Source organism: Pristiophorus japonicus, chromosome 8 (assembly GCF_044704955.1).
Source record: "Pristiophorus japonicus isolate sPriJap1 chromosome 8, sPriJap1.hap1, whole genome shotgun sequence".
NCBI lineage: Eukaryota > Metazoa > Chordata > Chondrichthyes > Pristiophoridae > Pristiophorus > Pristiophorus japonicus.
Window position 1 is genome coordinate 235,969,425 of NC_091984.1, and position 18,203 is coordinate 235,987,627.

General features: G+C 52.6%; 1 protein-coding gene across 1 annotated transcript; it reads right to left on the reverse strand.

Moving 5' to 3' along the window:
* Window positions 1-564: 564 nt before the first annotated feature.
* Window positions 565-2,004, reverse strand: LOC139269260 (uncharacterized). Its single transcript, XM_070888348.1, has one exon. It carries the CDS (start codon window positions 2,002-2,004, stop codon window positions 565-567), a length of 1,440 nt encoding a protein of 479 aa, XP_070744449.1.
* Between the last annotated feature and the right edge of the window lie 16,199 nt (window positions 2,005-18,203).

The window sequence follows — 18,203 nt, forward strand, 5'->3', positions numbered from 1 at the left end:
GTCCAGGCCTCCCTTATCTTACTGTCCTTGGGTGCTGTCTTTGGGCAGTCTCCTTATCTTAGTCCTGTTACAGAGTCGTATTGTCCTAACATGAACCAGAATGTCTTGTCTGAGGCCTGTTAGCCCGTTGATTAGGAACATCTGCAGAGCTCATGTGTATCTCTGCGTGAGAAAACAGCGGTTATCAGTAACTAGGAATTCGGTCTCTTTCTGCCGGCTGAAATCCCTTGGGGCTTTGCTAAACCACGAGCAGTCACCTTGATACATATTACACACGCATTTAACACTACAGTTACAAATTTAGTTCTAACATTATGCTACAGGTGCCGCTGCTCTATGGGAAAATCTTTCTCTATAACAGTAGACTGTTTGCTACAGTGCAATGTTTAAATAGACTCTGTTTTGCTGTATAATAGACTGTTTGCCGGAAGTCCCACCTGCCTCCAACTCATTGATGGAGACATTGGACCCACATTTGGTCCCGGCTACAGCCCGCCCATTTCTCAGCGACCCCCGGGCAATGGTCCGTTTTTGCCACCCACTGCCGCCGTGTCCCGTCGGGAGTCATTTTCGGCTCCGTTGTGTGGGCGGCAGCGGGAGCGGGACTCGGTGGGCGGGATCGGGTGGGGACGGGACTCGGTGGGCGGGATCGGGCGGGAGCGGGACTCGGTGGGCGGGATCGGGCGGGGGCGGGACTCGGTGGGCGGGATCGGGCGGGGGCGGGACTCGGTGGGCGGGATTAGGCGGGGGCGGGACTCGGTGGGTGGGATCGGGCGGGGGCGAGACTCGGCGGGCGGGATTGGGCGGGGGCGAGACTCGGCGGGCGGGATCGGGCGGGGGCGGGACTCGGCGGGCGGGATCGGGCGGGGGCGGGACTCGGCGGGCGGGATCGGGCGGGGGCGGGACTCGGCGGGCGGGATCGGGCGGGGGCGGGACTCGGCGGGCGGGATCGGGCGGGGGCGGGACTCGGCGGGCGGGATCGGGCGGGGGCGGGACTCGGCGGGCGGGATCGGGCGGGGGCGGGACTCGGTGGGTGGGATCGGGCGGGGGCGGGACTCGGTGGGCGGGATCGGGCGGGGGCGGGACTCGGTGGGCGGGATCGGGCGGGGGCGGGACTCGGTGGGCGGGATCGGGCGGGGGCGGGACTCGGTGGGCGGGATCGGGCGGGGGCGGGACTCGGTGGGCGGGATCGGGCGGGGGCGGGACTCGGTGGGTGGGATCGGGCGGGGGCGGGACTCGGTGGGCGGGATCGGGCGGGGACGGGACTCGGTGGGCGGGATCGGGCGGGGACGGGACTCGGCGGGCGGGATCGGGCGGGGGCGGGACTCGGTGGGCGGGATCGGGTGGGGGCAGGACTCGGTGGGCGGGATCGGGCGGGGACGGGACTCGGTGGGCGGGATCGGGCGGGGACGGGACTCGGTGGGCGGGATCGGGCGGGGGCGGGACTCGGTGGGCGGGATCAGGCGGGGGCGGGACTCGGTGGGCGGGATCGGGCGGGGGCGGGACTCGGTGGGCGGGATCGGGCGGGGGCGGGACTCGGTGGGCGGGATCAGGCGGGGGCGGGACTCGGTGGGCGGGATCGGGCGGGGGCGGGACTCGGTGGGCGGGATCGGGCGGGGGCGGGACTCGGTGGGCGGGATCGGGCGGGGGCGGGACTCGGTGGGCGGGATCGGGCGGGGGCGGGACTCGGTGGGCGGGATCGGGCGGGGGCGGGACTCGGTGGGCGGGATCGGGCGGGGGCGGGACTCGGTGGGCGGGATCGGGCGGGGGCGGGACTCGGTGGGCGGGATCGGGCGGGGGCGGGAATCGGTGGGCGGGATCGGGCGGGGGCGGGACTCGGTGGGCGGGATCGGGCGGGGGCGGGACTCGGTGGGCGGGATCGGGCGGGGGCGGGACTCGGTGGGCGGGATCGGGCGGGGGCGGGACTCGGTGGCCGACGTCACTACCGTGTGTCAGTTGGAGGCCTCTCCACTCGGGCATCTTCGGAGGGCCCCCACGGCGCATGCGCGAGATTTCGGGTTTTGTTTTTTTTGTAGTTTTCTCGATCCGACGTGTCGTCCTTTCGAGGCCCTTGGAGGCTGATTGGGGAACTGTGCATGCGCATAAAAGGAGAGCACTTTATTCCACCTGTGAGTGTGAGAGGGGAGAGGAGCAAGTTGGAGGTTAGAGAGCAGAGAGGTGGCATTCGAGGTGTGCCTCCCCTGAGATGACACGGGCATCAGTTACATTGCAATACATTGTGTGACACAATTAATGAATCAGCTTGGATGTACAAAATGTGACATGCTGAACACTTTAGTAACTCAGAATAATTTTCCCTACGCCATTGGGCTTCGCAATGAAGGACTTTCAGTCAGGTCCAACAAAAAAGCCTCCATCAGCTTAGATACATTTCAGTCGCTTTTATGACATCCAATTTAAACATCACCATTGGCAGTAAAGTCATGCAACATGCACCTAACTTTTTTACAGCAATCCCACTCATATAGTGCAGCAACCGCCCAGCTGCCGTGATGTAATGGCCTCCAGCTCTCCCTCCCACCCGTTCTCCGTACTGCCCGACTGCTGTCTACCTCTCCCTCCCTCTCTCCCTCCCACCCGTTCTCCGTACTGCCCGACTGCTGTCTACCTCTCCCTCCCTCTCTCCCTCCCACCCGTTCTCCGTACTGCCCGACTGCTGTCTACCTCTCCCTCCCTCTCTCCCTCTCACCCATTCTCCCTCCGTGCTCCATGACTGTGTCCTCCAGCTCTCCCTCCCACCCGTTCTCTGTACTGCCCGACTGCTGTCTACCTCTCCCTCCCTCTCTCCCTCTCACCCATTCTCCCTCCGTGCTCCCTGACTGTGTCCTCTAGCACTCCCACCCACCCGTTCTCCGTGCTGCCCGACTGCCGTCCAGGTCAGACCTGCTTTTCCCGAGCGGTCCGTCTGGCGGGCGGCAGGTCGACCGGAGGCCGGCATAACTGATGAAAACAGCACTTTTCCAACATCCGGCGTGGGCGGGATGCATGATCTGACGTTGGCGGAACCCTTCCCCACCAATCTCCCACCGGGCGGAACCTGGACGGCAGATGGGTGGTTCCGGAGGAATTGCCCAGAAAACCGACATTTGCGGTTGGACCCCGGTGGCTGCGGGCGGAACATCGACCAATTCCGGCCCCATTGAGTGTAACGACAACTTGTATTTTTATAGCGCTTTTAACGTAGTTAAACGTGCCAAGCCACTTCACAGGACAATTATCAAACAAAATTTGACACTTTGAGCCACATAAGGAGAAATTAGCGCAGGTGACCAAAAGCTTGGTCAGAGAGGTAGGTTTTAAGGAGCGTCTTAAAGGAGGAGAGAGAGGTCATTGATGGACCCAGTGCTGTCAATAGATACTCTGATCAATTATAGCGGCACTCAGGGCAGGACTTTTACACACAGCACCTGGGCTAGGCCGTTGACGAAAGAATAGAGAGCTATATATCCAAGTTTGCTGACGACATTAAGGTAGGTGGTACAGTAAGTAGGGTAAATGGGAGCAGAAAGTTGCAAAGGTCCATTGATAGACTCAATGAGTGGGCAAGGCTGTGGCAGATGGAGTTCAATGTGGGGAAAGTGCGAGGTCATCCACTTTGGACCCAAGAGAGATCGTTCAGAGTATTTTCTAAATGGCGAAAAGCTCGGAACAGTGTAGGAGCCGAGAGAATTAGGGATCCAAGTACAGGAATCACTAAAAGCTAGGGGACAGGTACAAGAAATAATTGTAAAGGCTAATGAAATATTGGCCTTTGTCTCCGGAGGACTGGAATACGAAGGGAGGGAATTATGTTACAGTTGTACAGAGCTCTGGTTAGACCCATTCCGTTCTGGACACTGCCCCTCAGGAAGGATATAGTGGCCTTGGAGGGGAGCAGCGCAGATTCACCAGATTGATACTGGGGCTAAAAGGGTTAAATTATGAGGAGGAAAGAGAGGTAGCGAGGCGGAGAGGTTCAGGGAGGGAGTTCCAGAGCTTGGGGCCCAGGCAGCAGAAGGCATGGCCACCAATGGTGGAGCGATTATAATCAGGGATGCTCAAGAGGGCAGAATTAGAGGAGCGCAGGCACCTCGGGGGTTTGTGGAGCTGGAGGAGATTCCAGAGATAGGGAGGGGGCGAGGGCCATGGAGGGATTTGAAAACAAGGATGAGAATTTTGAAATCGAGGCGTTGCTTAACCGGGAGCCAATGTAGGTCAGCGAGCACAGGGGGTGATGGGTGAGCGGGACTTGGTGCGAGTTAGGACACGGGCAGCCGAGTTTTGGATCACCTCAGGTTTACGTAGGGTAGAATGTGGGAGGCCAGCCAGGAGTGCGTTGGAATAGTCAAGTCTAGAGGTAACAAAGGCAGGGATAAGGGCTTCAACAGCGGATGAGCTGAGGCAGGGGTGGAGACGGGCGATGTTACGGAGGTGGAAGTAGGCGGTCTTAGGTATGGTGCAGATATGTGGTGGGAAGCTCATTTCAGGATCAACTATGACACCAAGATTGTGAACAGTCTGGTTCAGCCTCAGTCAGCAGTTGGGGAGAGGGATGGAGTCAGTAGCTAGGGAACGGAGTTTGTGGCCGGGACCGAAACAATGTATTTGGTTTTCCCAAACGCCGTTCATGCACGGAGGTCACACATGGGCAAGGAAACCTCCTGCTGATTACCACCTACCGCCCTCCCTCAGCTGATGAATCAGTACTCCTCCATGTTGAACACTCTTGGAGGAGCACGGAGGGTAGCAAGGGCACAGGATGTACTCTGGGTGGGGGACTTCAATGTCCATCACCAGGAGTGGCTCGGTAGCACCACTACTGACCGAGCTGGCCGAGTCCTGAAGGACATAGACTGGGCCTGCGGCAGGTGGTGAGAGAACCAACAAGAGGGAAAAATCTACTTGACCTGGTCCTCACCAATCTACCTGTCGCGATGCATCTGTCCAATGACAGCATTGATAGCAGCGAGCACCCCACAGTCATTGTGGAGATGAACTCCCATCTTCACACTGAGGACACCCTCCATCATGTTGTGTGGCACTACCACTGTGCTAAATGGGATAGATTCAGAACAGATCTAGCAGCTCAAAACTGGGCATCCATGAGGCGCTGTGGGCCATCAGCAGCAGAACTGTATTCCACCACAATCTGTAACCTCATGGGCCGGCATGTCCCTCACTTTACCATTGCCATCAAGTCAGGGAACCAACCCTGGTTCAGTGAGGAGTGCAGAAGGGTATGCCAGGAGCAGCACCAGTCATATCTAAAAATAAGGTGTCAACCTGGGGAAGCTGCAACACAGGACTACATGCATGCTAAACAGCAGGGCTAAGCGATCCCATTACCAATGGATCAGATCAAAGCTCTGTAGTCCTGTTGTGAATGGTGGTGGACCATTAAACAACTAACGGGAGGAGGAGGCTCCATGAATATCCCCATCCTCAATGATGGCGGAGCCCAGCGTGCGAGTGCAAAACACAAAGCTGAAGCGTTTGCAACCATCTTCAGCCAGAAGTGGCAAGTGGATGATCCGTATCGGCCTCCTCCTGAGGTCCCCACCATCACAGAAGCCAGTCTTCAGCCAATTCGATTCACTCCACGTGATATCAAGAAACGGCTGAGCGCACTGGATACAGCAAAGGTTATGGGCCCCGACAACATCCTGGTTGTTGTGCTGAAGCCTTGTGCTCCAGAACTAGCCGTGCCTCTAGCCAAGCTGTTCCAGTGCAGCTACAACACTGGCATCTACCCGACAATATGGAAAACTGCCCCGGTATGTCCTTCCATAAAAAGCCGTACAAATCCAATCCGGCCAATTACCGCCCCATCAGTCTATTCTCAATCATCAGCAAAGTGATGGAAGGTGTCAGCGACAGGGCTATCAAGCGGCACTTACTCACCAATAACCTGCTCACTGATGCCCAGTTTGGGTTCCGCCCGGACCACTCGGCTCCAGACCTCATTACAGCATTACAGAAGGCATTTGACAAGGTGCCATACAAAAGGTTACTGCACAAGATGGGGGTAATATATTAGCATGGATAGAAGATTGGCTGACAAACAGAGAACAGAGTCGGGATAAATGGTTCATTCTCTGGTTGGCAACCAGTAACTAGTGGGGTGTTGCAGGGATCAGTGCTGGGACCCCAACTATTTACAATCTATATTAACGACTTGGAAGAGAGGACTGAGTGTAACGTAGCCAAGTTTGCTGATGATACAAGGATGGGAGGAAGGGTAATGTGTGAGGAGGACATAAAAAGGCTGCAGGAGGACATAGACAGGCTAAGTGAGTGCGTAAGAATTTGGCAGATGGAGTATAATGTTGGAAAGTGTGAGGTCATGCACTTTGGCAGAAAAAAATCAAAGAGCAAGTTATTATTTAAATGGAGAAAGATTGCAAAGTGCCGCAGTACAGCGGGACCTGAGGGTACTTGTGCATGAAACACAAAAGGATAGTATGCAGGTACAGCAAGTGATCAGGAAGGCCAATGGTATCTTGGCCTTTATTGTAAAGGGGATGGAGTATCAAAGCAGGAAAATCTTGCTACAGTTATACAGGGTATTGGTGAGGCCACACCTGGAGTACTGCGTGCAGTTTTGGTTTCCATATTTACAAAAGGATATACTTGCTTTGGAGGAAATTCAGAGCGGGGGTAGGAGCGGGGGCGGGGCGAGAGCGGGGGTGGGGGGAGAGAGGGAGCGGGGCAGGGCGAGAGAGGGGGTGTGGGGAGAGAGGGGGCGGGGCGCGAGAGCGGGGGCGGATTGAGAGCGGGGGCGGAGGTGGGGGGAGAGAGGGGGCGGGGCGCGAAAGCGGGGGCGGATTGAGAGCGGGGGCGGGGGCGGGAGCGGGGATGGGGGCGGGGCGAGAGAGGGGGCGGGGCGGGGGTGGGGTGGGAGCGGGGGCGGATTGAGAGCGGGGGCGGATCGAGAGTGGGGGTGGATTGAGAGCGGAGGCGGGGGCGGGAGCGAGGATGGGGGCGGGGCGAGAGAGGGGGCGGGGCGGGGGTGGGGTGGGAGCGGGGGCGGATTGAGAGCGGGGGCGGATTGAGAGCGGGGGCGGATCTAGAGTGGGGGCGGATTGAGAGCGGTGGCGGGGGCGGGAGCGGGGGCGGGGGCGGGGCGAGAGAGGGGGCGGTGCGGGGGTGGGGTGGGAACGGGGGCGGATTGAGAGCGGGGGCGGATCTAGAGTGGGGGCTGATTGAGAGCGGGGGCGGGGGCGGGAGTGGGGATGGGGCGGGGCGAGAGAGGGGGCGGGGCGGGGGTGGGGTGAGAGCGGGGGCGGATCTAGAGTGGGGGCGGATTGAGAGCGGGGGCGGGAGCGGGGGCGGAGGTGGGGCGAGAGAGAGGGGGTGGGGGGAGAGAGGGGGCGGGGCGCTAGAGCGGGGGCGGATTGAGAGAGTGAGCGGTGCGGGGGTGGGGTGGGAGCGGGGGCGGATCTAGAGTGGGGGCGGATTGAGAGCGGGGGCGGGGGCGGGGGCGGGGCGAGAGAGGGGCGTGAGCAGGGGTGGGGGTGGGGCAGGTGCCGGGGGCGGGGGTGGGGTGGGAGCGGGGGCGGGGACGTGGGTGGGGCCGGGGGCGGGAGGCCCGGGGTACAGGGTCTGTATTCTATGGACACATTCGCAAGCTGCTCCAAGATTAATGCGCTCACCTACCCTGCGATCTCTGTAAACCAGCCAGAGAGGGCCTGAGGGAGGGAGGGGTCAGCAGGAACATGTGTGTATGTGTGTGTATGTGTGTGTGTGTGTGTGTGTGTGTGTGTGTGTGTGTGTGTGTGTGTGTGTGTGTGTGCGCGCTATGTCCGTGCAGCAGAGCTGGTCTCCAATCGTCTGGGATCCCTTGCCTCTGGACCAAGACCTAACTCTGTCAAGCCCGTGTGGGGTCTGGTGTGCAATGGCCACCCCATGTTAAAAGAATTCCCGCACAGGCATCTTCCACCCTTTAAAATGAAGTTCAGGACCTGGTCCGCATTGGTCTCATCTGTCACCAGAGAACTCATTTTAGTGTGGAAGCACGTCATCCTTGACTCCGAGGGAAGAAGAAGGCCCCGTTACGTTTCACTATCATCTGAAAATGAGTGGTTGAATAAAGCGTTCTCCTGTCCCGCTGACGGGAGATTCTATGGCTGTGCTGATACAAGACTTGCTTCTCCCCGACAGTATTTGTTTTCAGCAAAGATATATTCATCATAAAGTTCGTCGAATGGCTTAATGAGTCTCAATTACAGTCAAACTGCTGTTCACTTAGATTGCAGTGATTGTGTTTATCAAACTGGGGAGGATGTTAAACATCCAGCAAACAGTCACACGCGACGGTGGAGAGGTTTTAACAGAGCGGTTAAAGTGATTGGGGGGAGGTTTTGAGGGGAGTTGAGGAGAAATGTCTTCACCCAGAGGGTGGTGGAGGTCTGGAACTCACTGCCTGAATGGGTGGTAGAGATAGAAACCCTCACCACATGTAAATAGTACCTGGATGTGTACCTGAAGTGCCGTAACCTACAGGACCTACGGACCGAGAGCTGGAAAGTGGGATTAGGCTGGGTAGCTCTTTGTCGGCCGGCACGGACACAATGGGCCGAACGGTCTCCTTCCGTGCTGTAAATTTCTATGATTCTATGATGACATTTACTTTATCAGGGCCACAATTTCTTCCTTTAAATTAATTGCTGTGGCATCTTATTTTATTCAAGTAAAGGAGGCTCGTTATCTGCTTCTCCAATTAGAAATTAGAGTCTCCTCCAGTCCCACAACCCCCCCGAGATGTCTGCGCTCCTCTAATTCTGCTCTCTTAAGTATCCCTGATTATAATCGCTCCACCATCGGTGGCCGTGCCTTCAGCTGCCTGGGCCCCAAGCTCTGGAACTCCCTCCCTAAACCTCTCCGCCTCTCCACCACTCTTTCCTTCTTCAAGGCACTCCTTAAAACCGACCTCGTTGACCAAGCTTTTGGTCACCTGCCCTAATTTCTCCTTATGTGGCTCGATGTCAAATTTTTGTCTCATAATACTCCTTTGAAGCGTCTTGGGACGTCTCACTACATTAAAGGCGCTGGATAAATGCTGTTGTAGCAAGGGCCCTGTAAGGGAATAAAGGAAAATTTGCTTGCCTTTATTAAAGTACGTGTCCTCCTTTGGGACTACCCTCTGAACTGCACTGACCATTTCAGCGCATTCAAGGTGCCTTTGGAGAGCTGGTAAATGTAAACATACTAATCCCTGTTAGAAAAGACTGCACTGGGCTCCCACTAACAATCCACCCTGGGGGGATTGCAGTCTGATGGTTACATAAATCATCAGCTGGCCATCTGCCCAAGGGGTGACCCACTGACTGCTCCTCGGGACTAGCCCTGTTCATTTATAGAACTTTATATGGGACACACACACACACACACACACACACACTCAATTTATCCCGTTTCAGCAGGTGTTTAGGAAAATGCAGTCCATTAAAAAATTATTAATTGCCACCACTTATTTGTATGTGAAATCTCTACTGCTGTTTGGTCTAAGGAAGGATATACCTGCCTTATAACTGGTGCAACGAAGGTTCACTAGATTGATTCCTGGAATGAGAGGGCTGTCCTGTGAGGAGAGATTGAGCAGACTGGGCCTATATTCCCCAGAGTTTAGAAGAATGAGAGGTGATCTCATTGAAACATACAAAATTCTGACAGGGCTTGACAGGGTAGATGCAGGGAGGATGTTTCCCCCCGGGTTGGGGAGTCGAGAACCAGGGCTCACAGTCTCAGGATAAGGGGTCGGCCATTTAGGACTGAGATGAGGAGGAATTTCTTCACTCAGAGGGGGGGTGAATCTTTGGAATTCTCTGCCCCAGAGGGCTGTGGAGGCTCAGTCTCTGAATATATTCAAGGCTGAGATCGATAGATTTTTGGCGTCTCGGGGAATCGAGGGATATGGGGATCGGGCGGGGAAGTGGAGTTGAGGTCGAAGATCAGCCGTGATATTGAATGGCGGAGCAGGCTCGAGGGGCCGTAGGGCCCACTCCTGGTTCTAATTCTTTTTATGTAAGAGATGGGGGAGGGTAGACATGTGAGATGGACATCCAGGGGAACAGTGGGAGCAGATAACGTGGTACAACTTAAAGGAATTGGATCTTTATTTGAGGGACAGGGTGATTGGCAGATGTTCATTTTTGAGACCAGATGGATGAAAGTCTGTTTTGCTCCCAAACCTTTCTATGTTCCCACATAACGGGGATACCCTACTCCTCCAATAAAAACAGAAAACGCTGGACATCTCAGTGGGCCAGGCAGCGTCCGTGGAGCGGAGGCAGAGTTAATGTTTCGGGTCGATGACACTTCGTCAGAACTGGAGAGTGTTCGGAATGAACAGATTATTTAGGAGCACTGAAAGGGGAGAGGCGAGGAAAATAACAGAAGGGAAGGTCTGTGATAGGGGGGAAGGCAGGAGAGATTAGAGAGACAAAAGGGATGATGGGCCGACTTGAGATGGTAATGGCAGGAGTTAGAAAAAATGAGTCTGGACAGGGATAATTACCAGCTGCCATGGAAGACAGAGAGAAAAAATACATCAGATCGCGGGAGGGGATTAATAAAGGAGGGAAGGGAGCCAAGTATGGGCAGAGGTTACGCTCTGAAATTGTTGAACTCGATGTTGAGTCCAGGAGACTGTAAAGTGACTAAACGAAAGATGAGGTGCTGTCCCTTGAGCTTACGTTGAGCTTCATGGAACAGTGGAGGAGGCCGAGGATGGAGAGGCCAGAGTGGGAGTGGAGCGGGGAATTAAAGTGACAGGTGGCCGGAAGCTCAGGGTAACCTTACGGACTGAACGGAGGTGTTCCGCAAAGTGGTCACCCAATCTACGCTCGGTCTCTCCAATATAATTTTTTTTTCTCTCTGTCTCCCCCGGTAGCTGGTGATTATCCCGCCATTCACACCCTGCCCAGACTCATCTTTTTCTAACTCCTGCCATTACCATCTCAAGCCGGCCCATCATCCCATTTGTCTCTCTAATCTCTCCTGCCTTCCACCCTATCACAGACCTTCCCTTCTGTTCTTTCCTCCCCCTCCCCCTTTCAGCGCTGCTAAAGAATGTGTTCATTCCGAACACTCTCCAGTTCTGATGAGTGTCAGTGTAGACACAGTCAGTCCCACATGCTACAGGAGGAGCTTATCACGTGACCGAGCTCTCCTGCCATGACTTAACCCTTAGATACGCTTAATTTGGCGACAACAATGTTAACAGGTTACTTACTGAAATAAAAAAGAAAAAGACAACAATGTTAACGGCTTACTTACTAATTTAAAAAAGAAAAAGAAAAGCTACTCACCAATCACCAGCCAATCACTTACCCCTTTTGATTCCTTTCTAGTTCTTTTTTGCTTTTTCTCCCGGCTGGAGCTGTACAAGTTGGGCCTTTATCGGCCTCTCCACGCACCCCGGACTCACGCTCCTCCTCCGACGTTGGGCCTTTATAGGCCTCTCCACGCACCCCGGACTCGCGCTGCTCGAACTCTGTCTCGAACTCACGACTCTGATCACCTGAATCTTATTCTCCCTCCCCCATCGCAGCCTCAGAGCAAGAAGAGTCCATTGTATGACAGAGGCGTGATTGTCTCTGGGAATAACTCAAGGCATCATTACCATAGACAGACAGGCGATAAGGAGGAAAGAGCTTGCATTTCAGTAGTGCCTTTCATAACCTCAGGGTGACTCAAAGCCAATGAAGCACTTTTGAAGTGTAATCATTGTTGTGATGTAGGAAACGCGGCGGAAAATTTGTGCACAGCAAGCTCCCGCAAACAGCAACGGCCAGGTAATTTGTTTTTGAATGAAGTTGGTCGAGGGATAGATACGGCCGGGACAGCGGGGAGAACTCCATAGTAGCATGGGATCTTTCACGTCCATCCGAGAGGGCAGCTTAACGTCTCATTTGAAAGGCGGCACCTCCGACAGTGCAGCACCTCCGATAGTGCAGCACCCCCTCAGCACTGCACTGGGAGTGTCGGCCTGGTTTATGTGCTCAGGTGGCTGGAGTGGGACTTGAGCCCACGACCTTCTGACACAGAGGCGAGAGTGCTGCCCACTGAGCCACGGCTGGCAGCTGATCCTTCCTGGCTTCAGTGGGAACCATCAGGAAAAGTAACAACACGTCCAGAACAATTCTTGCTTTCGTGTCAGCTGTGGCTCAGTGGGCAGTCCTCTCGCCTCTGAGTCAGAAGGTCGTGGGTTCAAGCCCCACTCCAGGGTCTTGAGCACAAAAATCCAGGCTGACACTCCCAGTGCAGTACTGAGGGAGTGCTGCACTGTCGGAGGGGCAGTACTGAGGGAGTGCCGCACTGTCGGAGGGGCAGTACTGAGGGAGTGCCGCACTGTCGGAGGGGCAGTACTGAGGGAGTGCCGCACTGTCGGAGGGGCAGTACTGAGGGAGCGCCGCACTGTCGGAGGGCAGTACTGAGGGAGTGCCGCACTGTCAGAGGGGCAGTACTGAGGGAGCGCCGCACTGTCGGAGTGGCAGTACTGAGGGAGTGCCGCACTGTCGGAGGGGCAGTACTGAGGGAGCGCCGCACTGTCGGAGGGGCAGTACTGAGGGAGTGCCGTACTGTCGGAGGGGCAGTACTGAGGGAGTGCCGCATTGTCGGAGGGGCAGTACTGAGGGAGCGCCGCACTGTCGGAGGGGCAGTACTGAGGGGGTGGTGCACTGTCGGAGGTGCCGTCTTTCAGATGAGACGTTAAACCGAGGCCTCGTCTACCCTCTCAGGTGGACCGAAAAGATCTCACGGGCACTATTTGAAAAAAAGCAGGGGAGTTATCCCTGATGTCCTGGGTCAATATTTATCCCTCAATCAATTATCAGATTATCTGGCCATTATCACATTGCTGTTTGTGGGAGCTTGCTGTGCGCAAATTGGCTGCCGCGTTTCCCACATTATAAGAGAGACTACAGTCCAAAAGTACTTCTGTGAAGTGCCTTGGAGCGTTGTTGAAGGCGCTATACAAATGCAAGTCTTCTTTTTTTTTGTGCAACATTGTCAGAAGGTGAACTAGATCCTGTGGATAATTTTATCAATCGCAGACAAAAGAAAATAGGAAGTTCTTCCCTTGAAAGTTTTTTAATGACACGAACTTTGTTGCTAGTTCATCCCTTAGATCCTCTCGGTGAATCGATCCCACAGAGCTGTGCACTTACGTTTATTGTCTGGTTTTTTTTCTCCAGAGAAGTTATAAATTAATCAACAGCGAGTGTGTTTTGTTAAGTGTTCATTTCACGTTGTTAATGAATGTGTTCCTCTTCACAAGAGCCTGCAGGCTCCACAAACAGGCCTGCCTCATTAAACTTGATGGTGCTTGTCCCAAAGTCCTCTGCAAAGCAACGCCTTTCAATAGCTATTACTTTATTTCTCCAATTAAAAAGTGCATTTAAGTGTTTTCCTTCTCTTAATGTACACCCATAAAATTAAAGTCAAGAGCGCTTCCGGCTTGAAATGGTATATAATGCACTAAAGCCCTGTTAATCAGACGTAAGGAAGGACATTAACTATTTCACGATGGTTTCATGAGTAAGTGTACAGACAGCTATGCAGAGAATTATCATTATCATCATCATCATAGGCAGTCCCTTATATCGAGGATGACTTGTTTCCACGCCAAAATGGGATTTCACAGGAGTTTCAATGAAGGACCTAATATTCCAGATCCTGAACTACATCCTGAAGGGTGGGAGATGCCTGTGGGTGGATTTTTTTAACGTGGGGTGCCCGTTGCACACCAGCCACCACGCGGGGCTTGACAGAGCCAGGTCTTGGTCCAGTGGCAAGGGTTAACCAAGACGACTGGAGACCAGCTCTGCTGCACGGACCTAGTGCGCGCTCACATATCGCAGTGTGGGCTGGGCCCGTGCTGCCCCTGGGCCCTCGCCTCGCCTGGGCCCCAGACTCACGCCTCTCCTGGGCCCCGATCACGTCCCTCTACGAACTCTCGCCGTTCCTTCGCCCCGACCTCGCCGCTCCTGTTGGACCTGCCCACACTGCAGTCAGCCCTCACCCTCCTGCAGCAGCACGCGCTGTTCCCTGCAGTGGTATACCGCCACACGCTGCTCCCTCCAATGACCCCGGCCTGCTGATGGTCTTGCCGGCCGGGACCGTGCCGATTTCTGGGCTGGGCCGCCGCACGCTGCTCTTTATATATAGAATGTGCAGCAGCGAAACAGGCCAGTCAGCCCAACAGTTCGATAAACACATGAGGGAGAAAGGAATACAATAGGGTGAGAGGGTGAGATGATGTAGGGTGGGAGGTGGCTCATGTGGAGCACAAACACCGACGTCAATATATTGGGCCTGAAATTGCGGTCCAGGGGCTTCTTTCATAGAAACATAGAAACATAGAAAATAGGTGCAGGAGTAGGCCATTCGGCCCTTCTAGCCTGCACCGCCATTAAATGAGTTCATGGCTGAACATGCAACTTCAGTACCCCATTCCTGCTTTCTCGCCATACCCCTTGATCCCCCGAGTAGTAAGGACTACATCTAACTCCCTTTTGAATATATTCAGTGAATTGGCCTCAACAACTTTCTGTGGTAGAGAATTCCACAGGTTCACCACTCTCTGGGTGAAGAAGTTTCTCCTCATCTCGGTCCTAAATGGCTTACCCCTTATCCTTAGACTGTGACCCCTGGTTCTGGACTTCCCCAACATTGGGAACATTCTTCCTGCATCTAACCTGTCTACACCCATCAGAATTTTTAACGTTTCTATGAGATCCTCCCTCATTCTTCTGAACTCCAGTGAATACAAGCCCAGTTGATCCAGTCTTTCTTGATATATCAGTCCCGCCATCCCGGGATGGTATGAACGCCTCCGACCGGGGAATTTTTACGAAAGTACCTGGTGGTCCGGGAAGAGCATGAGATTCCGGTGAGCGCACCCATCCTCCAGGTTCCCACGGAGAAGATGCAGTCACGTGTGACTGCTCAGCCAATCAGGTACAGTATTCTCAATTAATAGCAATGGGAATTCCGTATCTACCAGTTCTCATTGCTGTTAACGAGAAAAAACAAACACACTAAGTACCATAATAAAAAATTAAAAACACACCACACATAATTAAAATTAATTGAAATTAAAATTAATAAATGTCTTAGAAAATAAAAATTCAGATTAAAAAAAAAGTTTTTTAAATTATGGTTTAAAATAAACTTACTGTAGTGGGCAGGGTTTTTAACAATAAAATCTGTTTTCTTAATTAGGTTTTTGTGCGTTTTAAAACTCTTACACCTGTAAAAGTAGGCTAAATGGCTGCTTTTATCAGGTGCGAGTTTTGAGGATATTTTCTGGGCAAGATATGGATAAATCTCACAATCTTGCCCGTGCAAATGTCCTCGCTCCCGAGATAGAAACATAGAAACATAGAAAATAGGTGCAGGAGTAGGCCATTCAGCCCTTCGAGCCTGCACCGCCATTCAATGAGTTCATGGCTGAACATGCAACTTCAGTACCCCATTCCTGCTTTCTCGCCATACCCCTTGATTCCCCTAGTAGTAAGGACTACAACAAACTCCTTTTTGAATATATTTAGTGAATTGGCATCAACAACTTTCTGTGGCAGAGAATTCCACAGGTTCACCACTCTCTGGGTGAAGAAGTTACTCCTCATCTCGGTCCTAAATGGCTTACCCCTTATCCTTAGACTGTGGCCCCTGGTTCTGGACTTCCACAACATTAATAAGAACAAAAGAACATAAGAATTAGGAACAGGAGTAGGCCATCTAGCCCCTCGAGCCTGCTCCGCCATTCAACAAGATCATGGCTGATATGGCCGTGGACTCAGCTCCACTTACCCGCCCGCTCCCCATAACCCTTAATTCCCTTATTGGTTAAAAATCTATCTCTCTGTGATTTGAATACACTCAATGAGCTAGCCTCAACTGCTTCCTTGGGCAGAGAATTCCGCAGATTCACAACCCACTGGGAGAAGAAATTCCTTCTCACTCGGTTTTAAATTGGCTCCCCCGTATTTTGAGGCTGTGCCCCCTAGTTCTAGTCTCCCCGACCAGTGGAAACAACCTCTCTACCTTTATCCTGTCTATCCCCTTCGTTATTTTAAATGTTTCTAAAAGATCACCCCTCATCCTTCTGAACTCAACGAGTAAAGCAGTCTACTCAATCTATCATCATAAGGTAACCCCCTCATCTCCGGAATCAGCCCAGTGAATCGTCTCTGTACCCCCTCCAAAGCTAGTATATCCTTCCTTAAGTAAGGTAACCAAAACTGCATGCAGTACTCCAGGTGCGGCCTCACCAATACCCTGTACAGTTGCAGCAGGACCTCCCTGCTTTTGTACTCCATCCCTCTCGCAATGAAGGCCAACATTCCATTCGCCTTCCTGGTTACCTGCTGCACCTGCAAACTAACTTTTTGGGATTCATGCACAAGGACCCCCAGGTCCCTCTGCACTGCAGCATGTTGTAATTTCTCCCCATTCAAATAATATTCCCTTTCATTGTTTTTTTTCCCAAGGTGGATGACCTCACATTTTCGGACATTGTATTCCATCTGCCAAACCTTAGCCCATTCGCTTAATCTATCTAAATCTATTTGCAGCCTCTCTGTGTCCTCTACACAACCCGCTTTCCCACTAATCTTTGTGTCATCTACACTCTGTCCCCTCTTCCAGGTCATCTATGTATATTGTAAACAGTTGTGGTCCCAGCACCGATCCCTGTGGCCCATCACTAACCACCAATTTCCAACCCGAAAAGGACCCATTTATCCCGACTCTCTGCTTTCTGTTAGCTAGCCAATTCTCGATCCATGGTAATACATTTCCTCTGACTCCGCGTACATTTATCTTCTGCAGTAACCTTTTGTGTGGCACCTTATCAAATGCCTTTTGGAAAGCTAAATACACCACATCCATCGGTATACCTCTATCCACCATGCTCATTATATCCTCAAAGAATTCCAATAAATTAGTTACACATGATTTCCCCTTCATGAATCCATGTTGCGTCTGCTTGATTGCACTATTCCTATCTAGATGTCCCGCTATTTCTTCCTTAATGATAGCTTCAAGCATTTTCCCCATTACAGATGTTAAACTAACCGGCCTATAGTTACCTGCCTTTTGTCTGCCCCCTTTTTTAAACAGAGGCGTTACATTAGCTGCTTTCCAATCCACTGGTACCTCCCCAGAGTCCAGAGAATTTTGGTAGATTATAACAAATGCATCTGCTATAACTTCCGCCATCTCTTTTAATACCCTGGGATGCATTTCATCAGGACCAGGGGACTTGTCTACCTTGAGTCCCATTAGCCTGTCCAGCACTACCCACCTCGTGATAGTGATTGTCTCAAGGTCCTCCCTTCCCACATTCACGTGACCAGCAATTTTTGGCATGGTTTTTGTGTCTTCCACTGTGAAGACCGAAGCAAAATAATTGTTTAAGGTCTCAGCCATTTCCACATTTCCCATTATTAAATCCCCTTTCTCATCTTCTAAGGGACCAACATTTACTTTAGTCACTCTTTTCCGTTATATCGGTAAAACCTTTTACTATCTGTTTTTATGTTTTGCGCAAGTTTACATTGGTAATCTATCTTCCCCTTCTTTATTGCTTTCTTAGTCATTCTTTGCTGTCGTTTAAAATTTTCCCAATCTTCTAGTTTCCCACTAACCTTGGCCACCTTATACGCATTGGTTTTTAATTTGATACTCTTCTTTATTTCCTTGATTATCCATGGCTGGTTATCCCTTCTCTTACCGCCCTTCTTTTTCACTGGAATATATTTTTGTTGCGCACTATGAAAGAGCTCCTTAAAAGTCCTCCACTGTTCCTCAATTGTGCCACCATTTAGTCTGTGTTTCCAGTCTACTTTAGCCAATTCTGCCCTCATCCCACTGTAGTCCCCTTTGTTTAAGCATAGTACGCTCATTTGAGACACAACTTCCTCACCCTCAATCTGTATTACAAATTCAACCATACTATGATCACTCATTCCGAGAGGATCTTTTACTAGGATATCGTTTACTATTCCTGTCTCATTACACAGGACCAGATCTAAGATAGCTTGCTCCCTTGTAGGTTCTGTAACATACTGTTCTAAGAAACAATCCCGTATGCATTCTATGAATTCCTCCTCAAGGCTACCCCGTGTGATTTGATTTGACTAATCGATATGTAGGTTAAAATCCCCCATGATTACTGCCGTTCCTTTTTCACATGC

Bases quoted from the DNA above. Each gene is read 5' to 3' on its own strand.
- LOC139269260 (XM_070888348.1), bottom strand. From the start codon at position 2,004: ATGCGCCGTGGGGGCCCTCCGAAGATGCCCGAGTGGAGAGGCCTCCAA.